The following is an 18,289-nucleotide window of genomic DNA, read 5'->3' on the forward strand; positions in this document are numbered from 1 at the left end:
GGTTTTTTGAAAAGATCAATAAAATTGATAGACCACTAGCAAGACTAATAAAGAATAAAAGAGATAAGAATCAAATAGATGCAATAAAAAATGATAAAGGGGATATAACCACCGATCCCACAGAGATACAAACTACCATCAGAGAATACTATAAACACTTCTGTGCAAATAAACAAGAAAATCTAGAAGAAATGGATAAATTCCTGGACACACACACCCTCCCAGGACTAAACCAGGAAGAAGTTGAATTCCTGAATAGACCAATAACAGGCTGTGAAATTGAGGCAATAATTAAGAGCCTACCAACCAAAAAAAGTCCAGGACCAGATGAATTCACAGCTGAATTCTACCAGAGGTACAAAGAGGAGCTGGTACCATTCTTTCTGAAACTATTACAATCAATAAAAAAAAAAAAAAGGGAATCCTCCCTAACTCATTTTATGGGGCCAGCATCATCCTGATACCAAAGACTGGCAGAGACACAACAAAAAAAGAGAATTTAGGCTAATATTCCTGATGAACATCGATGCAAAAATCCTCAATAAAATACTGGCAAACCGAATCCAGCAGCACATCAAAAAGCTTATCCACCATGATCAAGTGGGCTTCATCCCTGGGATGCAAGGCTGGTTCAACATAGGCAAATCAATAAAACGTAATCCATCATATAAATAGAACCAAAAACAAAAACCATATGATTATCTCAATAGATGCATAAAAGGCCTCTGACAAAATTCAACAGCCCCGCATTCTAAAGACTCTCAATAAATTTGGTATTGATGGAACATATCTCAAAATAATAAGAGCTATTTATGACAAACCCACAGCCGATATCATACTGAATGGGCAAAAACTGGAAGTATTCCCTTTGAAAACTGGCACAAGACAGGGATGCCCTCTCTCATCACTCCTATTCAACATATTGTTGGAAGTTCTGGCCAGGGCAATCAGGCAAGAGAGAGAAATAAAGGGTATTCGATTAGAAAATGAGGAAGTCAAATTGTCCCTGTTTGCAGATGACATGATTGTATATTCAGGAAACCCCATCGTCTCAGCCCAAAATCTCAAGCTGATAAGCTACTTCAGCAAAGTCTCAGTATACAAAATCAATGTGCAAAAATCACAAGCATTCCTATACACCAATAACAGACAAACAGAGAGCCAAATCATGAGTCAACTCCCATTCTCAGTTGCTTCAAAGGAATAAAATACCTAGGAATCCAACTTACAAGGGGTGTGAAGGACCTCTTCAAGGAGAATTACAAACCACTGCTCAACAAATAAAAAAGGACACAAACAAATGGAAGAACATTCCATGCTTATGGATAGGAAGAATCAATATCGTTAAAATGGCCATACTGCCCAAGGAAATTTATAGATTCAATACGATCCCCATCAAGCTATCAATGACTTTCTTCACAGAATTGAAAAGAACTACTCTAAAGTTCATATGGAACCAAAATAGAGCCCACATTGCCAAGACAATTCTAAGCAAAAAGAACAAAGCTGGAGGCATCACGCTACCTGACTTCAAACTTTACTACAATTCTACCATAACTAAAACAGCATGGTACCAGTATCAAAACAGATATATAGACCAATGGAACAGAACGGAGGCCTCAGAAATAACACCACACATCTACCACCATCTGATCTTTGACAAACTTGACACTCATAAGCAATGGGGAAAAGATTCCCTATTTAATAAATGGTGTTGAGAAAACTGGCTAGCCATATGCAGAAAACTACAACTGGACCCCTTCCTTACACCTTAGGACCATAAAAATCCCAGAAGAAAACCAGGGCAATACCATTCAAGACATAGGCATGGGCAAAGACTTCATGTTTAAACACCAAAAGCAATGGTAACAAAAGCTAAAATAGCTACAGGGGATCTAATTAAATGAAAGAGCTTCTGTGCAGCAAATGAAACTATCATCAGAATGAGCAGGCAACCTACAGAATGGAAGAAAATTTTTGCAATCTATTCATCTGACAAAGGCCTAATATCCAGAATCTACAAGGAACTTAAACCAATTCACAAGAAAAAAGAAATACATCAAAAAGTGGGCAAAGAAGGTGAACATACGCTTCTCAAAAGAAGACATTTACACGGCCCACAAACATATGAAAAAAAGCTCATCGATGCAAATCAAAACCACAGTGAGGTATCATCTCATGCCAGTTAGAATGCTGATCATTAAAAAGTCAGGAAGCAACAGATGCTGGAGAGGGTGTGGAAAAGTAGGAATGCTTTTACACTGTTGGTGGGAGTGTAAATTACTTCAACAATTGTGGAAGACAGTGTGGCGATTCCTCAAGGATCTAGAACCAGAAATACAATTTGATACAGCAATCCCATTACAGGGTATATACCCAAAGGATTATAAATCATTCTACTATAATGACACATGCACACATATGTTTACTGCAGCAATATTTACAATAGCAAAGACTTGGAACCAACCCAAATGCCCATCAATTATAGACTTATAAAGAAAATGTGTCACATATACACCATGGAATACTATGCAGCCATAAAAAAGAATGAGTCCAGGCTGGGCATGGTGGCTCACTCCTGTAATCCCAGCACTTTGGGAGACCAAGGTGGGCGGATCACCTGAGGTCAGAAGTTCGAGACCAGCCTGGCCAACATGGTTAAACCCTGTCTCTACTAAAAATACAACAATTAGCCAAGTGTGGTGGCGGATGCTACTCGGGAGGCTGAGGCAGGAAAATCGCTTGAACCCAGGAGGCAGAGGTTGCAGTGAGCTGAGACTATGCCATTGCACTCCAGCCTGGGTAACAAGAGCGAATCTCTGTCTCAGGAAAGAAAGGAAAGAAAGGAAAGAAAGGAAGGAAGGAAGAAAGGAAGGAAGGAAGGAAGAAAGAAAGGAAGGAAAGAAGGAAAAAGAAGGAAAGAAAGAAGGAAAGGAAGGAAAGGAAGGAAGGAAGGAAGGAAGGAAGGAAGGAAGGAAGGAAAGGAAAGAAAGAAAGAAAGAAAGAAAGAAAGAAAGAAAGAAAGAAAGAAAGAAAGAAAGAAAGAAAGAAAGAAAGAAAGAAAGAGAGAGAGAGAAAGGAAGGAAGGAAGAAAGAAAAAGAAAGAAAGAAAGAAAGAAAGAAAGAAAGAAAGAAAGAAAGAAAGAAAAGAAAGAAAGAAAGAGAAAGAAAGAAAGAGAAAGAAAGAAAGAAAGAGAAAGAAAGAAAGAAAGAAAGAAAGAAAGAAAGAAAGAAAGAAAGAAAGAAAGAAAGAAAGAAAGAAAGAGAGAGAGAGAGAAGAATGAGTTCATGTCCTTTGCACATGGATGAAGCTAGAAACCATCATTCTCAGCAAACTAATACAGGAACAGAAAACCAAGCACCGGATGTTCTCATTCATAAGTGGGAGTTGAACAATGAGAACATATGTACACAGGGAGGGGAACACCATACACCAGGGCCTGTCAGGGGTCGGGGGCAAGGGGAGGGAGAGCATCAGGACAAATTCCTAATGCATCGGGCCTTAAAACCTAGATGACAGGTTGATGGGTACAGCAAACCACCATGGCACATGTGTATCTAACAAACCTGCATGTTCTGCACATGTATCCCAGAACTTAAAGTAAAATAAAATAATATTTTAAAAATGATTTAAAATTAAAAACTGCAAGTGAAAAGATGAGTAGACATGATTATATACATATTTTAAACCATTTCAAAACAAAATTTAGACTAAAAGAAACAAAATGGAAACTATACTATGTGCAAATGAAAACTGCACAATGCACAAAGTTTAATATACAATACAATAAGATAGTACATCCCTTGAAGCCAGGAGTTCAAAAACAACCTAGGCAAAAAGGCAAGATCCCATTTCCACAAAAAAAATTGAAAAATTAACAGGCTGTGGCAGCACAACCTTGTAGTCTTAGCTACTTGTGAGGAAGAGGTGGGAGGATCACATGAGCCTAGGAGGTTGAGGCTGCAGTGAGCCATGACTGCGTCACTGCACCCTAGACAGGGTGATAGCGTGATACTCCTTCTCTATAAATAAGTAAACAAAAGATACTGCAAGAAAATGTATGAATAGTTTTCTGTGCTCAAAGTACAAAGGATATGAAGAAGAGATGCAAGGTGGTAGGCAATGCTTTAGAAATTGATAATGCAACTAGTATTTAGGAAATGCAAACGAAACAATTTTAAATTGTCATTTATGCCTATTAAATGACCCACACCATTAGGTTGTAGGCAAGGGTTTTTCATTTACTGATGGCACTGAAAATTGATTCATTGTTTTTAAAGAGCTGTCTGATATATTTCAAGCAATTTTCTGTTCTGAAAATGTATTTCAAATAATAGTAATAATTTCAAAAACGACATCTAAAATCATTCTTACCTTGCTTGAGAATTTTGGTGATCTATATTTAACAAGGCTGTGAAATCCTCTATGGCTGCAAACCAGTTTTCATTTTCATAATAAAACAGCCCACGTTTCAGTAATGCATCTGTTCTTTTGGGATCATAAAAAATACACTACAGGGACAGGGGGAGGTACATAAACATCACAAAATGAAAAAAAACGAAGTATATAATCACATAAGTGATCTAAAACTATGTTTTTAACTTCAGGTTAATAAAAGCAAACCATCTGAAGATGTCAGAATTTTCAGAGTGGTAGCTAAAGAACATACCTTTAGGAGATTTTTTCCATCATCGAATTCTAGAGAGGGAATATTTTTTAGGAGGAAAAAAAACAACATATACAGGAAGCCCAGGCTTCTGCTCACTGAAACTTTTGCTGATAAAAATTCATAAGTGAATTGTTCAACTAGAATGGAGTTCATTGGATCTATCTCAGCATTTTATCCTAATTAAAGACGTAACATATTAGACTACATCAAGGCTGATTCAATCACATAAAATATAGATTAATCTAGCCATTAAAATAGGGAAGAGAATTGAACTGGTACTGGCATGGCTCATTCATTTTACATTGACATACAAAGTAATAGAGGGAACAGACTAAATCATATATCAGTTATAAAGCTCTTCACCTATTGTTAGTAGAAAAGAATTGAAGCACAAAGGTGATGACCAAATATCTTTCAAATAAAAAAAAAAAATCCTAAAGATTTCAAACTTTGTTTGATCTCAGTGTGCTGCATTACTCTATTTCTGAACTATTGGTGCAGGATAGGGTTTAAACAAAGAGAATAGATAATCTAACAATTTCAGCATCTTCAAAAGAGCTTTTTGGTCATTTCTAGACCAGAAGTTAACAAAACATGTAATATTCTCCTCAAGCAGAAAAATGTCAAGTGGATGTCATGGATTCATAAATAGGGCAGTTGGGAACATGGAAAGTTAAATTATTTAAATAATTGCTTCTAAATTCTAAATTGCAGTAAGGAATAAGAATTTGGAGTTTAAAGTCAGGAGATCAGAGTTAGAACTGTACTGCAATAAGGGGAATATTTTGCCTTGACTACGATTCAGTTAAAAGTTCATTTCCTGGTCCAGCACCGTGGCTCATGCCTGTAATCCCACCACTTTGGTAGGCCAAGGCGGGCAGATCACAAGGTCAGGAGATCGAGACCATCCTGGCTAACACAGTGCCTGTAGTCCCAGCTGCTTGGGAGGCTAAGGCAGGAGAATGGCGTGAACCCGGGAGGCGGAACTTGCAGTGAGCCAAGATCACGCCACTGCACTCCAGCCTGGGCGACAGAGTGAGACTCGGTCTCAAAAAAAAAAAAAAAAAAAGTTCATTTCCTCAATTCTCTGACATCTCCTAAACATAAGTTACTCTCCCACCATCCTTATTTCCTTCATAGTACTTACCACAATTTGTAACAATGCCTTAATATCATAATTTGTAATACTGCCTTAGTAAATAAATACTTGCAAGTGAACAAATGAATGAATGAATGTATGAACAAACCAGTAAGCACAGCTTCTTTGAGAGCAGATAGGTTCCCTGCAGAAAAGAATCAGTTATTCAAGAGTTAAAAAGTAGAAAATACTTTTCTTTAATGTTTAAAGGTAAGAAGCAATTTTCAAAGGCTTCTTTAACCACTGTAGCATGGCTCCAGAGGAGGCAGCTGGAAAAGCTGGGCCCCTCTACATGTTATCTCAAGGCCTCCACGTCCAATTCTGATGTAAATTCATTCATTCACAATTTAAAAAATAATAATTAACACAGTGTTAATATAAATTCCAGTAATGAAAACTCTAGCTCCTAACCTATAACAAATCAATTTTGATTATATAATATATATGAAAAGATCTTCAAAAATTTGCTGTACTATTTGCATGAGGATATCGCAATCTAAACTATATAAATGGTAGAATTATATGTGATAAGACTTACTTTAGAAAAGTCATCAATGGCCAGTACTTTGTTTGCTATTTCATACATCTCACCCCTCCTGAAATAGATGTCAGCATCTGTGGGCCTGCATTTAATTGCCTGGGTATAATTTAGAATTGCCATAGTTACGTCTTTTTTTCCCCTGTAAATTTCTGCCTTTGACAAATATGCCTCTAAAGAAAATTAAAAAGATAAAATTTGGAGTTATAATCCTTTCATTCACTATGAAAATTTTAAAAGATTAATCCCTCTCCCTCCAAAAAATGTAGTCAAAATAATTTTTCTCTATTACATTTTCTTAACTATTAGTTTATCTTATTTTATTCTATTTTATTTTTTTAGGCAGGCTCTCCTGTCACCAAGGCTGGAGTGCAGTGGCACAATCATGGCTCACTGCAGCCTCGACCTCCAGGGCTCAAGCAATCCTCCCACATCAGCCTAATAAATAGCTGGAACTACAGATGCATGCCACCACACCCAGCTAATTTTTGTATATTTTTTTATAGACACGGAGGCTCACCATGTTGTCCAGGCTGGTCTCAAACTGCTGGGCTCATGTCATCCGCCCACCTCAGCCTCCCAAAGTGCTGGGATTACAGGCGTGAGTCACTGTGCCTTGACCCATTTCATTTAATTTTTATTTTGACAATGCCAAATTTGTTCTCAAAGGCTGGATAAATGCTCATTTGTGGTTAAAAGTACTTTCAATTTGAAGTAACAAAAATTACTCTTTACCTTTCCGTATGTCTAAAATGTTTTTTCATAATCCTTTAATCATCAGAGTAAAAAGTTAGGCTGTGATAACACAAAACTTAATGGACTTTTAGCAGCGATCAACACGGGTCAAAAATCATTTATTAAGCTCATGTTTTATTTTATGGGTATGTTGTAGGTGCTGGGGATACAAAGGTGAATATCACATTTTCACATTCCTAGAAAGTTCCATGGGTGCTTCAAGTTGATTGGAGGATAGCACATAAGAGCAAAGGTACAAATTTCTTACAACCAAGTAAGCCTAAGCATACAATAACTAACTCAGAGAGATGTGATCAAATCACACAAATCAAAGAGAGATTTGTAAATTACTTCTATAACTAACTATTTTAAATTCATATTCTTTCGTTGTGAGATGAGCAGTAAGGAACCAATTTACTGCAATATATATCAAAGACAGTAAACTTTCAAACCATGATAAGTATTTTAAAAAGACTATAGGATTGTATGAGCCCTGGATTTACAATAACAAGAGTAAAAAAATTTAATTGAGGAAAGTCATTTTCAGGACATATATCTACTGATTTATGTATTCTTACAGTACCAATAAATGACAAAGTTGAGGTCAAAATGTAGGTAATATAACTGTCTCTACAGAAAACCCACCTGTATTATTTTTATTATATTTATGTATATAATTCAAGTCATCCAAAGCTTCATTAATTTTGTCTTGGAAAAGATAAATTAAATGTCGTTGCCAATAGGCATTGAGAAACAATGGTTCCAAGAGCATTACCTAGAAAATATATGTAAAAATTCAGTTAAAGTTGATTTGTTAAAGGAGGATATCCTATCAAATAAATGTTTCAAACACGATTGATCCCAGTGGCTTTGTATGTATGTAATGTAAAATAAAACCTCCCAATCTGACAACTAAAAATCATGTTTTTAATATTATTTGAAAATGCAAATAATTATACTGTTATAATAATTCTACATGCTATACTATAAACATTCATTGTTCAAAATTTCAGCAAAAATTACTATACAATTAAAAGCAAGTGTAAATGATGAATATTACTATTTTGGTTAAATAAAACTTACTCTCTGTAGATCATTCATGGCACTCTGCAACTTTCCCAGTTTTCTATAAATAGCTCCACGCCTACAATATGCAAATGCAGGATATTTTGTCTTATCGTTTATTTCTTCAGTCAAAATCTTCACTTCAGATTCATAATGTTTAATGACCTCTTGTGGAAGATCGGACTCCACATCATCACTTAATTTTAGTTTTGGTGGTTCTTTCACTCTTTCAGGTGGGTCTTTAGGAACTGATATTTTATCATCTTTCTCTTTTACAGGCGTGCTCGCATCTTTGTCCGCAATGAGGCTATCAAAAGCCCATGTCCGAGGATCAATATTTTCTGGAATTCCTCCCTTAGTTTGGAAGAATTTTTCAAAATTTAAATACAAAGGTAAACTGGGACACCGTATTTGACGTTCATATAATGGAACTTTGAACAAATATTTCTTCTGTTCTGGAAGTATTCCATGAGATGTTGATCTAGTTTTTAAAAGAGTGATTTTTTTAATTACAGAAATACAATCATCTTTCTAATCAGTAAATCAACTCAGTCACACATAAAACTACTATTTCTGTTATCAAAACAAAATTACATGCTAATTTTATGCGCAAGTTCTCCTTTTCATTTAATAAAACGGTAACACTGTATGAAGAATCTCAAGTTTATGAAAGCAAAAGACTGTTTTTAAAGATGTAGCCTCCTTAGAGTACTAAAAAAATGAGGTCAACGCGCCTTTCAAGTTTAATTTACACCCTCTACCATACCTAACCCACCAGAGGAATTACAATTGAGAATTAAGGAAGTAAACATAATGTGAGAAAAAAAATGCCATGCAAGAGGTTAAAGAGGACATGAACTTGAGGTAGCGGGAAGAAGGCAGGAGTTGACTACACCTCAGACTATCAACTGAATATCCCAGTTTTACCCTTCTCTAGTAGGCTATCAAATTAAATAATACCTAATATGCTTTCAAATGCTACAAGTCTAGGATTAGCCTTCTCAAATTCTCCCTTTGCAATATAGTCTTCATTGAGTAACATGTGCCATAGGGCTGGTACTGTACTAGCCATAGGAAATAAGAATAAACTCAGTATATTGAAATAAAATAATTTACCCTATCACTTCATATTTACTGAGTATGTACTATGAGAAATACCTAGTGCTGAACACTAGGAGAACAAAAGTAAGAAAAGTCAGTTTCCTTCCCTTTCCTTACTTTCATAAATTCTCTATTCCTTTCCACATTCTAGTTCAAGCCACCATCATCTATTCTTCTTAGAGTAGAATAATTTATTAACTCCCTGCTTCTACTTTTGCCCTTTGTCTAATTCATTCTCTGCATGGCAGCCAGGCATAGTTTTTGTTTTTTGTTTTACAAATGTACATAAGATCATATCACTCCTCCAAGAGCTTCCCCAGTATGCAAATCAAGCTCTTCACCATGGTCCATAAGACCCCACGTGATCAGGTACCAGCATAAATATTCGACACCACTACTCTCCCCCTCATTCCCTAACTTCCAGCCTTGAGCAAGCCTCAAGGCCATTGCCCTTGTCAGCCCTTCTGACTGGTTGGCTCCTTCTCAATTCATATTTCTGACCAAATGTCACTTTAGAAAGGTCTTCTGTGCCAGATAAGTTTTGTTTGCACCTCCATATTCATCTCTACCCTTCTCCATCTTGCTCCCTGTCCCAGGAAACTGATCTGCACAGACTATAGCCTTAGGATCCCTTGGTCTCTGTCTTCTCATAAAGTTTATCCAATTAGGAACCCCAACAGAGGGAAGGAGGAGAGTGAAGTCAAGGTGTTTATTCCTCTGGCTTCCTGATGAAGGGTCTCCTCAAACTCCCCAGGATTCTTGAACAAAGATCACTACTGCTTTCGAGAAAACCATTTCTATACAACTCTTTTCTTTCAGCTTCTAGTCATCACTCCCTCTTTTTGTCCTCTCAAATTTCGGAGTAGAAAATGGCTTTACATTTTTAATCCCAGGATACTGCATTATTATTTTTGGTTTCCTTGTACTTTGATATTTTTGTAAATTTCTCCCAATATTATCCTAAGCTGAGTGGTGTTTATGATTGGGATCTTCACTGACAAAGTAATTAGTACCAGAGATGGACTCAGGAAACACACACACACATAAAGCATTCTAGGATAACCTCCTTGCCAGGCTGAAATAGGACATAGGTAATCCATGGCATGTGGTGGTATAAAAATTTGTCAGATATCACCAATGTTAGCAGGGACTGATGTTCAGGTGGAAGACAAGGCATTAGGAGATCAAGGAGCTTTAAGTCATTAAGACAACAATAATTATTATAAAAATTGTGTGTTCAATAGCAAAGACTTGGAATCAACCCAAATGTCCATCAGTGACAGACTGGATTAAGAAAATGTGGCACGTATACACCATGGAATACTATGCAGCCATAAAAAAGGATGAGTTCGTGTCCTTTGTAGGGACATGGATGCAACTGGAAACCATCATTCTCAGCAAACTATCGCAAGAACAGAAAACCAAACACCACTCATAGGTGGGAATTGAACAATGAGATCACTTGGACACGGGAAGGGGAACATCACACACCAGGGCCTATTGTGGGGAGGGGGGAGGGATGGCATTGGGAGTTATACCTGATGTAAATGACAAGTTGATGGGTGCTGACGAGTTGATGGGCACAGCACACCAACATGGCACATGTATACATATGTAACAAACCTGCATGTTGTGCACATGTACCCTAGAACTTAAAGTATAAAAAAATAAATAAAAAATAAAATAAAATAAAAAATTGTGTGTTCAGTTGACTACTTCTTTCAGACCAAAGAGTAGTTGCAGTACCTATTAAGTAGCCTCTAAACTTTGTGAACCAAGTTAATGAAGCTAGTAGGCAAGAAGCAGAAAACTGAAATATGGGATGTTAACATGCAAGGAGCTATGAATGAGAGTGAGAATTTTAAATCTCCAGTTCCCACTTATCTTCCCTTTACTGAGGAAACTGGCTGAGGAATTGTCAGATCCCCTATCTCAGACTCTCAGTCCTCTCCTGCATAAGTTTCTTTCAATGATTACACTGTGACATTGCCTCATATGCTGTAAGGCACCTACCTCAAGCATGTCCTGAAATCACTCAGCTGTGACTCTCAAACCCTCTCATGGAGCCTCAGCCATTACAGTCCCTCAGTCTCCCACATTCCTCCTCCATGGAGGTGACCTTGGGTTGGTGGCTGCTGGCCTCACCACACACAGCCTTAGCTAGAACACCTGGGAATACTCTAAGTGAAGGGTTCTCAAACTTCAGCATGCATCAGAATTACCCAAAGACTTGTTAAAAATACAGATTTTGAGGCTCCACCCTCAGGGTCTCTTATTCGGTAGACCTAGGGTGGACTTCTAGAACTTGCACCTCTAACAGGTTCCCAGGTAACAATCATGCATGGATTTCACTATAAGAGCCATTACTATAGAGGAATGAGTTCTAAGGTTCAAGAAACAGGAATTTGTCTGCAATATGGAATGTGCTTAGTCAAGTCCTAACCCTTGGAAAGACCAGAGAATGCATAAGTGAGGGGGCAATACCCTTGAAAAGCCTTGTGGATGCTGACCTCAGAGCTGGAAAAGAATGACAGTGGGAGAACGGGAGCAAAGAAATTTGTTTCACTGACTCCAGTGGGAATAATAGAACCCTGGAGTGGTAAAATCCCATTTACCACTACAGATATGGTAGATACAATGACCACAATAAGCAACAGAGTCAGAATAGTAATAACAGGATTTTAACTCTCAAGGACCTGTGGCAATAACTAAATGTCTAAATGTCCTTAGAGATGAGATAAATGGGCAGCTTGCTTGGGTGTTCTTTGCTTACATAGGGGAAAACTTATAGGTCTTCCGGTACAAATCTAACCAGCTATAGTGGGGGTTCACAATCTTTTACCCAGCTTTCACACCCCAGCCAGTTCATAGTCCAAAACCTCTCTTAACAGGAAGGTCGGGAAAAGTATCACTGAGGAAGAATCCTTCAATGTGGCTTCGGTATACACAGTGAATTTTCCCTGAAATCTTCTAAAGGTATAAGAAAGGGGAACCTCAAACATTTTAGGGGTAATTAGATACTGGCTCTGACCTTATGCTAATCCACAGATACCCACTACAAATCCCACTGATGTTTATCAATCAAATTAAAGAATTATGAAAGTCAAGTGATAGAATCTTGGTCTGAGACCATTTAACAGTGGATCTAGTGAGACATGGACCCATTTTTTGATAATTTCCCTAGTCCCAGAATGTATAGTGGGAGTAAATACATGTAACAACTGAATAAACGGTAGACTGAGGAAGATAATGGTAGTAAGGGCCAAGTGGAAATCGCCCTCATCCCATCTCACACCACTATCCACCAAGAGAGCAAACAAAAAGCAATACCAGATTCTGGGGAAATTACACATTAGTGTCACCATCAGACTTGAAGGATATAGGTGGCAATTCCCACCACATCTCCAGTTTACTTTCCTGTTCCACCAGTGCAAAACCAACATCGCTTGTAGGAAGTGACTATAAATTATCACAAATTTAATCAGGTGGTGATAACAATTACAGGTTTAGTTCCAGATGTGGTATATTTACTGAAGCAATGAACACACCTTCTGGCACCTGGTTTGCAGCTGTTGACCTGACATGCTTTCTTTTCCACTCCCCTAGTTTAGGAGAATCTGATGAAGTTACATTTAGATGTCAGGGACAACTCTCTCCATATATATACACACACATACATGTATGTGTGTACATACCTATATATATGTGTATGTGTACGTACATATATATGTGTATGTGTGTATATATGTGTGTGTGTGTGTATGTGTGTGTGTGTGTATATATCCCATATCCAACCCACAAGCAAATCCTGTTGTCCCTATTTCTAAAATCTATCTAAAATCTAACCACTTTCCACTACTTTGGTTGCTATCATCCCAAACCAAGAAACTATTTCTCACCTCGATTATTTCAATAGCTTTCTAACTGGTCTCCCTGTTTCACTACAATCTATTTTTCACAAGTAACCAGAGTGAACCTTCTGGAACATAAACTAGATCCTATCAACTCACTGCTCCCAAATCCCAATGTTTCCTTTTCTATTAAGAATCCAAAGTCTTTGCCATAACCTATAAACATCACTACCCCATTCTCAAGTCCAATGATTTCTTGGCACTCTTAAGAATAATTTCAAATTTACTCTGGCCTATACCACTTGGTATTATCTCTGACCACTTCCTCAACCTCGCTTCTTTCCACCCTGCACTCACTCTGTTCTAGCCACACTGATTTCTATGTTGTCACTCAAAAGCAACAAGCATGTCTCCAACTCAAGGCCTTTGCACTCACTATGACCACTTCAGATATTCAAATACCTCATTCCCTCATTCCATTCAGTTCTACGCTCAAATATCACTACCTTATAGAGGCTTCTGACCACTCTGTCTAAAATAGTAACCTTTGTTACACTGCTTTATTTTCTTCATTACATTTGTCACTTCCTAATGTTATTTGTTTACCTCTCCACTTTCTCTCCCACTAGAATATAAGCTCTATGAGGACAGGGAGTTTGCCAATCTTGTTCCTTGCCCTATGCTCCTTGTCTAAAACGGTATCTGTTATGTAGTACTGTTGAGTAGTGCTCAATAAATGTATATTGCAGAAATGAATGGCTGAACTTATTCATTCATCAAATTGTTGCTGAATTCTTACTATGTGCCATGATTTAACAAGAGAAATTGCATTTAACTATAGTCCCTCCAACTCTTCACTTTAAGCTGATAAACTTTGCCTTCATTGAAAATATAGGAGCTATCTGCCTTGAACACTTACTTCATTTTCTTAAACAAAATATACATTCCCAGGGAAGGAAGATGCTTTATTCATATAATGTACAACACTTCTTCCCTGGGAGTTCAGTTGTATCACTTGGGTTCTATGTCCCATCCACGTTTGCCTACTCAGAGGCTTCACTCTTTCAATATCCTGACTTTTCTGTAACATCTAAAATTGTGATCAGTACTCTGAAATTTTACTGGGGAGAAAAACTGCAGAAAGGACACTAAAGAGGCAAGAATGAGGAGGAAATTCCAGATAAAAGAGAGTTGAAAGAGGGCGTCCTCTAAATCTAAGTTTGAAGCTATACATATCCCAGACTAACTCCTGAACCACCCACCAATCACTTCTCATTATTCCAGAAATAATCACTTTCATAGTTTGATGTATATAATTTCAAGGTTTCTATATAGATATATAAGCACTATTATACACACATACATGTATATACATACAGCTTTGTTAAAATATATTCCCACATAAACATCCAAAAATATGTTAATTGTGACTTATTTCTCAATGGTAGTATTGCTGTATTTTCTAAGTTTTTACAATAAGCATGTATTATTTTTACTATCAAATATTAATAAAATAAGTACAATGTTTTTAAGGAAACAAGATCTTGCTATATAACTTTCTAGAAGGATGTAAAAAGGAAAGGAAATGCAGACAATGGATGAACTTTCATGAGGAAGAATTATAGTCCCAGATCACTAAAATTAAACAATACAAAGAAAAGGAACATGATAAAAAAGGGGACTGGCTGTTTACATCTACCCCAAAAGGTAAATATTTCTTCCTGTACTGCAAGTTTAAATCATGTTTTCATAGCCATGAATATGGTTCATGGTTTTTCATTTGGAGGAACAAGAGTAAATTAATCTGCTAGCTATCACACCAGTCTGAGAAAGTCAAGCCTTTGGGCTGGAATATGTGTACATACAGTTAATCTGAGATGAGACGTAAGACAATTAAAGGAAACAGAAATTTTGAACAGTTTAAACGTTTTGCTCAAAATATTATTGGTATAAAAATAAGGATAATTTCACTACCCAAATCAAGGGATATTTCAGCTGGACATAACTTCAGAAACCATGTGGACAGGGTATTCATATTCTAGATGGGGAAACAAATATTCAAGGAAATTAAGTAGCTCGGTCTAGTCACTGAGGATCTAGTAAATGGAGGTTGGGATATGGATGTATACAAATTCCTGATCCAGAGTTCTTGCTCCTAGAACATCACTGCTGCCAGCTCTTAGAGAAGCAGAGTGGTAAATGAAAGTCAAAATAGTCTTGATGGCCAGGCGCAGTGGTTCATGCCTGTAATCTCAGCACTTTGGGAGCCCAAGGCGGGTGGATTGCTTGAGACCAGAAGCTCAAGACCAGCCTGGGCAACATGGCGAAACCCTGTCTCTACCAAAAAATACAAAAAGTAGCCACACGTGGTGGCACCCACCTGTAGGCCCAGCTACTTAAGATGATGAAGTGGGAGAATCCCTTGAGCCCAGGAGGCTGTGGTTGCAGTGAGCCAAAATCACACCATTGATCTCCAGTCTGGGCAACAGAAGTGAAAACATGTCTCAAAAAAAAAACAAAAAAACAAAAAACAAAAAGTGGAAGAGTAAAACAACTAAGGAAAATATAACAACTCTTGCTTGGGGGAAAATAAATTCTGCTACTCTCAGGAATGCAGCAGCACAAGATGGGCCAAGAAAACCAGGTCTGAGACCACAGGTTCACTTGCAGGAGCAGGTCAAGTGAGTCAAGACTAAGGACAATTATTCTAGAAAGGGGCACAAGAAGATGCATTCAGAGGGATAGGAACGCCATGGTCACACAGGCTGGTAGCCTGGATCTCAGATGAAGAATGTTACTCAGTCCCAGAAGACAGAACGTTGGCAGAGATCAAGAGGCTAGCAATTCACAAAAGCCCACATAGGAAGTAAGGCAGTGGGTACAAGGGAGTGAAGGCAGCCAAGATTCATTGATAGGAAGAGCTCACTGTGGGTCAGCCAGCTACTGAGGAAGGTCTCCTCTACTCCCTCGGGTTGCTCTGTCAACACTGAGCTCAGAGACCAAAGCAGAGGGAAATTTCTAGAGAAACAATGAAGCTGCAAAGTTATTGCAAACTCTGGCAACCTGCCATGACCTAGCTGAGCAGGGAAGCAACAGGGCTAAGGAGATAAAAGGAAATGCATGAATCTGGGTGAGGTGGCTCCAGTGGCCTTCTGCAGGAGTGACTTTCCACAGTCATAATTTGACTTGATGTATAAGAACACATGCAGTCTGCTTCCCACCATTAAGAGAAGCCAGCCAAGAATGGGTGTGATTAAATAACCTTCATGGTTGAACACAAAATGGTAAGACGCAAATCTGTGAATTACCAAATTAAGATTAGTGAGAAAAGGCCAGGCACGGTGGCTCATGCCTGTAATCCCAGCACTTTGGGAGGCTAAGGCGGGTGGATCACCCGAGGTCAGGAGTTCGAGATCAGCCTGGTCAACATGGCAAAACCCTGTCTCTACTAAAAATATGAAAAATTAGCCAGGCGTCATGGTACATGCCTATAATTCCAGCTACTTGGGAGGCTAAGGCATGAGAATCACTTGAACCTGGGAGGCAGAGGTTGCAGTGAGCCGAGGTGCCACTGCACTCCAGCCTGAGCAATAGAGAGAGACTCTGTCTCAAAAAAAAAAAAAAAAAAGGGAAAAAAGTCTCAAACTATAGGAACAAAATTATTTTTCAAGTTGCTCCATAGTTGTTAGTTTTGAACTAACAATTTGTGTCTACATTTATATGTGGTAAATTAGTTTGAAATAAGATTTTTTTTAAAAAGGTAAGAAAGCTGTACTAACATATTGTCTTAAACAAATATTCCCACAGTTTGTTTTACTGCCTCCACCAAGAGGTTCATCCTAGGGTTCCTGTTACACCCATTGGCAGCACATACAAATTTCAAAGTCAGTTATTAGAAGGCAAAGAAATCTTTTTAAATGGTAAAACTTTATATTCAGAATGATACAAGGTCAATAAGAAGACCACACCCCACAGAAGCAGCATTTGATCAGTTTATATCCTTTTTTTAGATAGAAGTCATTTAGGTTGTGGCCAAAATGGTGCTGTGTGTATTACCCTTTCTAGGATGGTGAAGATTCATAATACTTTAAAAATCAGTAAATGTATCTAAAATGTATAAGCAAACTTCTGGTTCTGATCTAAAACATTTATCAACTTAGAAAACCTACTTGAAGTCTTCTACAGATGAACTAACAAAAAAAATTTTCCAGATACTCTATTTGTTGCAGATGAAACTTAAGCATAAGTAGTATACAAAGAACACGAGACTTGAATGGCATTCTCCACTATGGTTGGCCTCTGTTCCACTCTATCACTCACACTTATGAAGTACTATGCCCCCCAGTCTTCTCAAGGACAATAAGTCACCATTTCAAGAGATAATTAACTCTTTTGCAGACAGCAAGTCTTTATAACTATAAAGTGAACAAATTTTTTTTTATTCTCGTATCATCAGTAAAGTCTTTACTTTTTCAAAAGGACACAAGTTTAAAAAATTCTGTGATGTCCTGGGATATCTAAAAAGAAACCTCAGAGCTTTTAGGAAACTATTTTGCACAATACTTTTGTTATAAGAAAGTTATGTCCTGAACACTTAATAATGAACACATTTGGAATTTCAGTGGTTATTATTTCAGGTCCCTACATAATTTTAAATATACTGGCTACTATTACTTCCAAGTAAGGAAAAAAATATTTCTGTGTTGATTCCTAAATAAGAGCTTACAATATTTAAAAAATTTTTTAACATTTTTTTTTGAGACGGAGTCTCTCACTCTGTTGCCCAGGCTGGAGTGCAGTGGCGTGATCCCGGCTCACTGCAAGCTCCGCCTCCCGGGTTCACGTCATTCTCCTGCCTCAGCCTCCCGAATACCTGGGACTACAGGTGCCCACCACCACGCCTGGCTAATTTTTTTGTATTTTTAGTAGAGATGGGGTTTCACCGTGTTAGCCAGGATGGTCTCAATCTCCTGACCTCGTGATCCGCCCATCTTGGCCTCCCAAAGTGGTGGGATTACAGGCTTGAGCCACCACGCCCAGCCTTTTTTTGGGGGGGGAGGGGGATGGAGTCTCACTCTGTCACCCAGGCTGGAGTGCAGTGGTATGATCACAGCTCACTGCAACCTCTGCCTCCCAGGTTCACGCAATTCTCCTGCCTGAGCCTCTCAAGTAGCTGGGACTACAGGGGCGC

At 38.0% G+C, this 18,289-nt stretch overlaps 1 protein-coding gene across 14 annotated transcripts in view; it reads right to left on the reverse strand.

Annotated features, from left to right (window-relative positions):
- The window catches only part of LOC105478007 (tetratricopeptide repeat domain 6), a 253,314-nt gene that overhangs the window by 92,849 nt on the left and 142,176 nt on the right, over positions 1-18,289 (reverse strand). For all 14 annotated transcript variants that reach the window (XR_003017162.2, XR_003017159.2, XM_011734967.3 and 11 more), the window contains 4 exons: positions 8,165-8,627; positions 7,727-7,856; positions 6,347-6,519; positions 4,376-4,512 (listed from right to left, as the gene is read on the reverse strand). Coding sequence is in view for 12 of the 14 variants with exons in the window: in XM_011734967.3 (XP_011733269.2) it covers positions 4,376-4,512; positions 6,347-6,519; positions 7,727-7,856; positions 8,165-8,627 (903 nt within the window). In the remaining 2 variants the exon portion in view is untranslated. The remainder of the gene's footprint in view (positions 1-4,375; positions 4,513-6,346; positions 6,520-7,726; positions 7,857-8,164; positions 8,628-18,289) is intronic.

Source organism: Macaca nemestrina, chromosome 7 (assembly GCF_043159975.1).
Source record: "Macaca nemestrina isolate mMacNem1 chromosome 7, mMacNem.hap1, whole genome shotgun sequence".
Classification (NCBI taxonomy): Eukaryota; Metazoa; Chordata; class Mammalia; order Primates; family Cercopithecidae; genus Macaca; species Macaca nemestrina.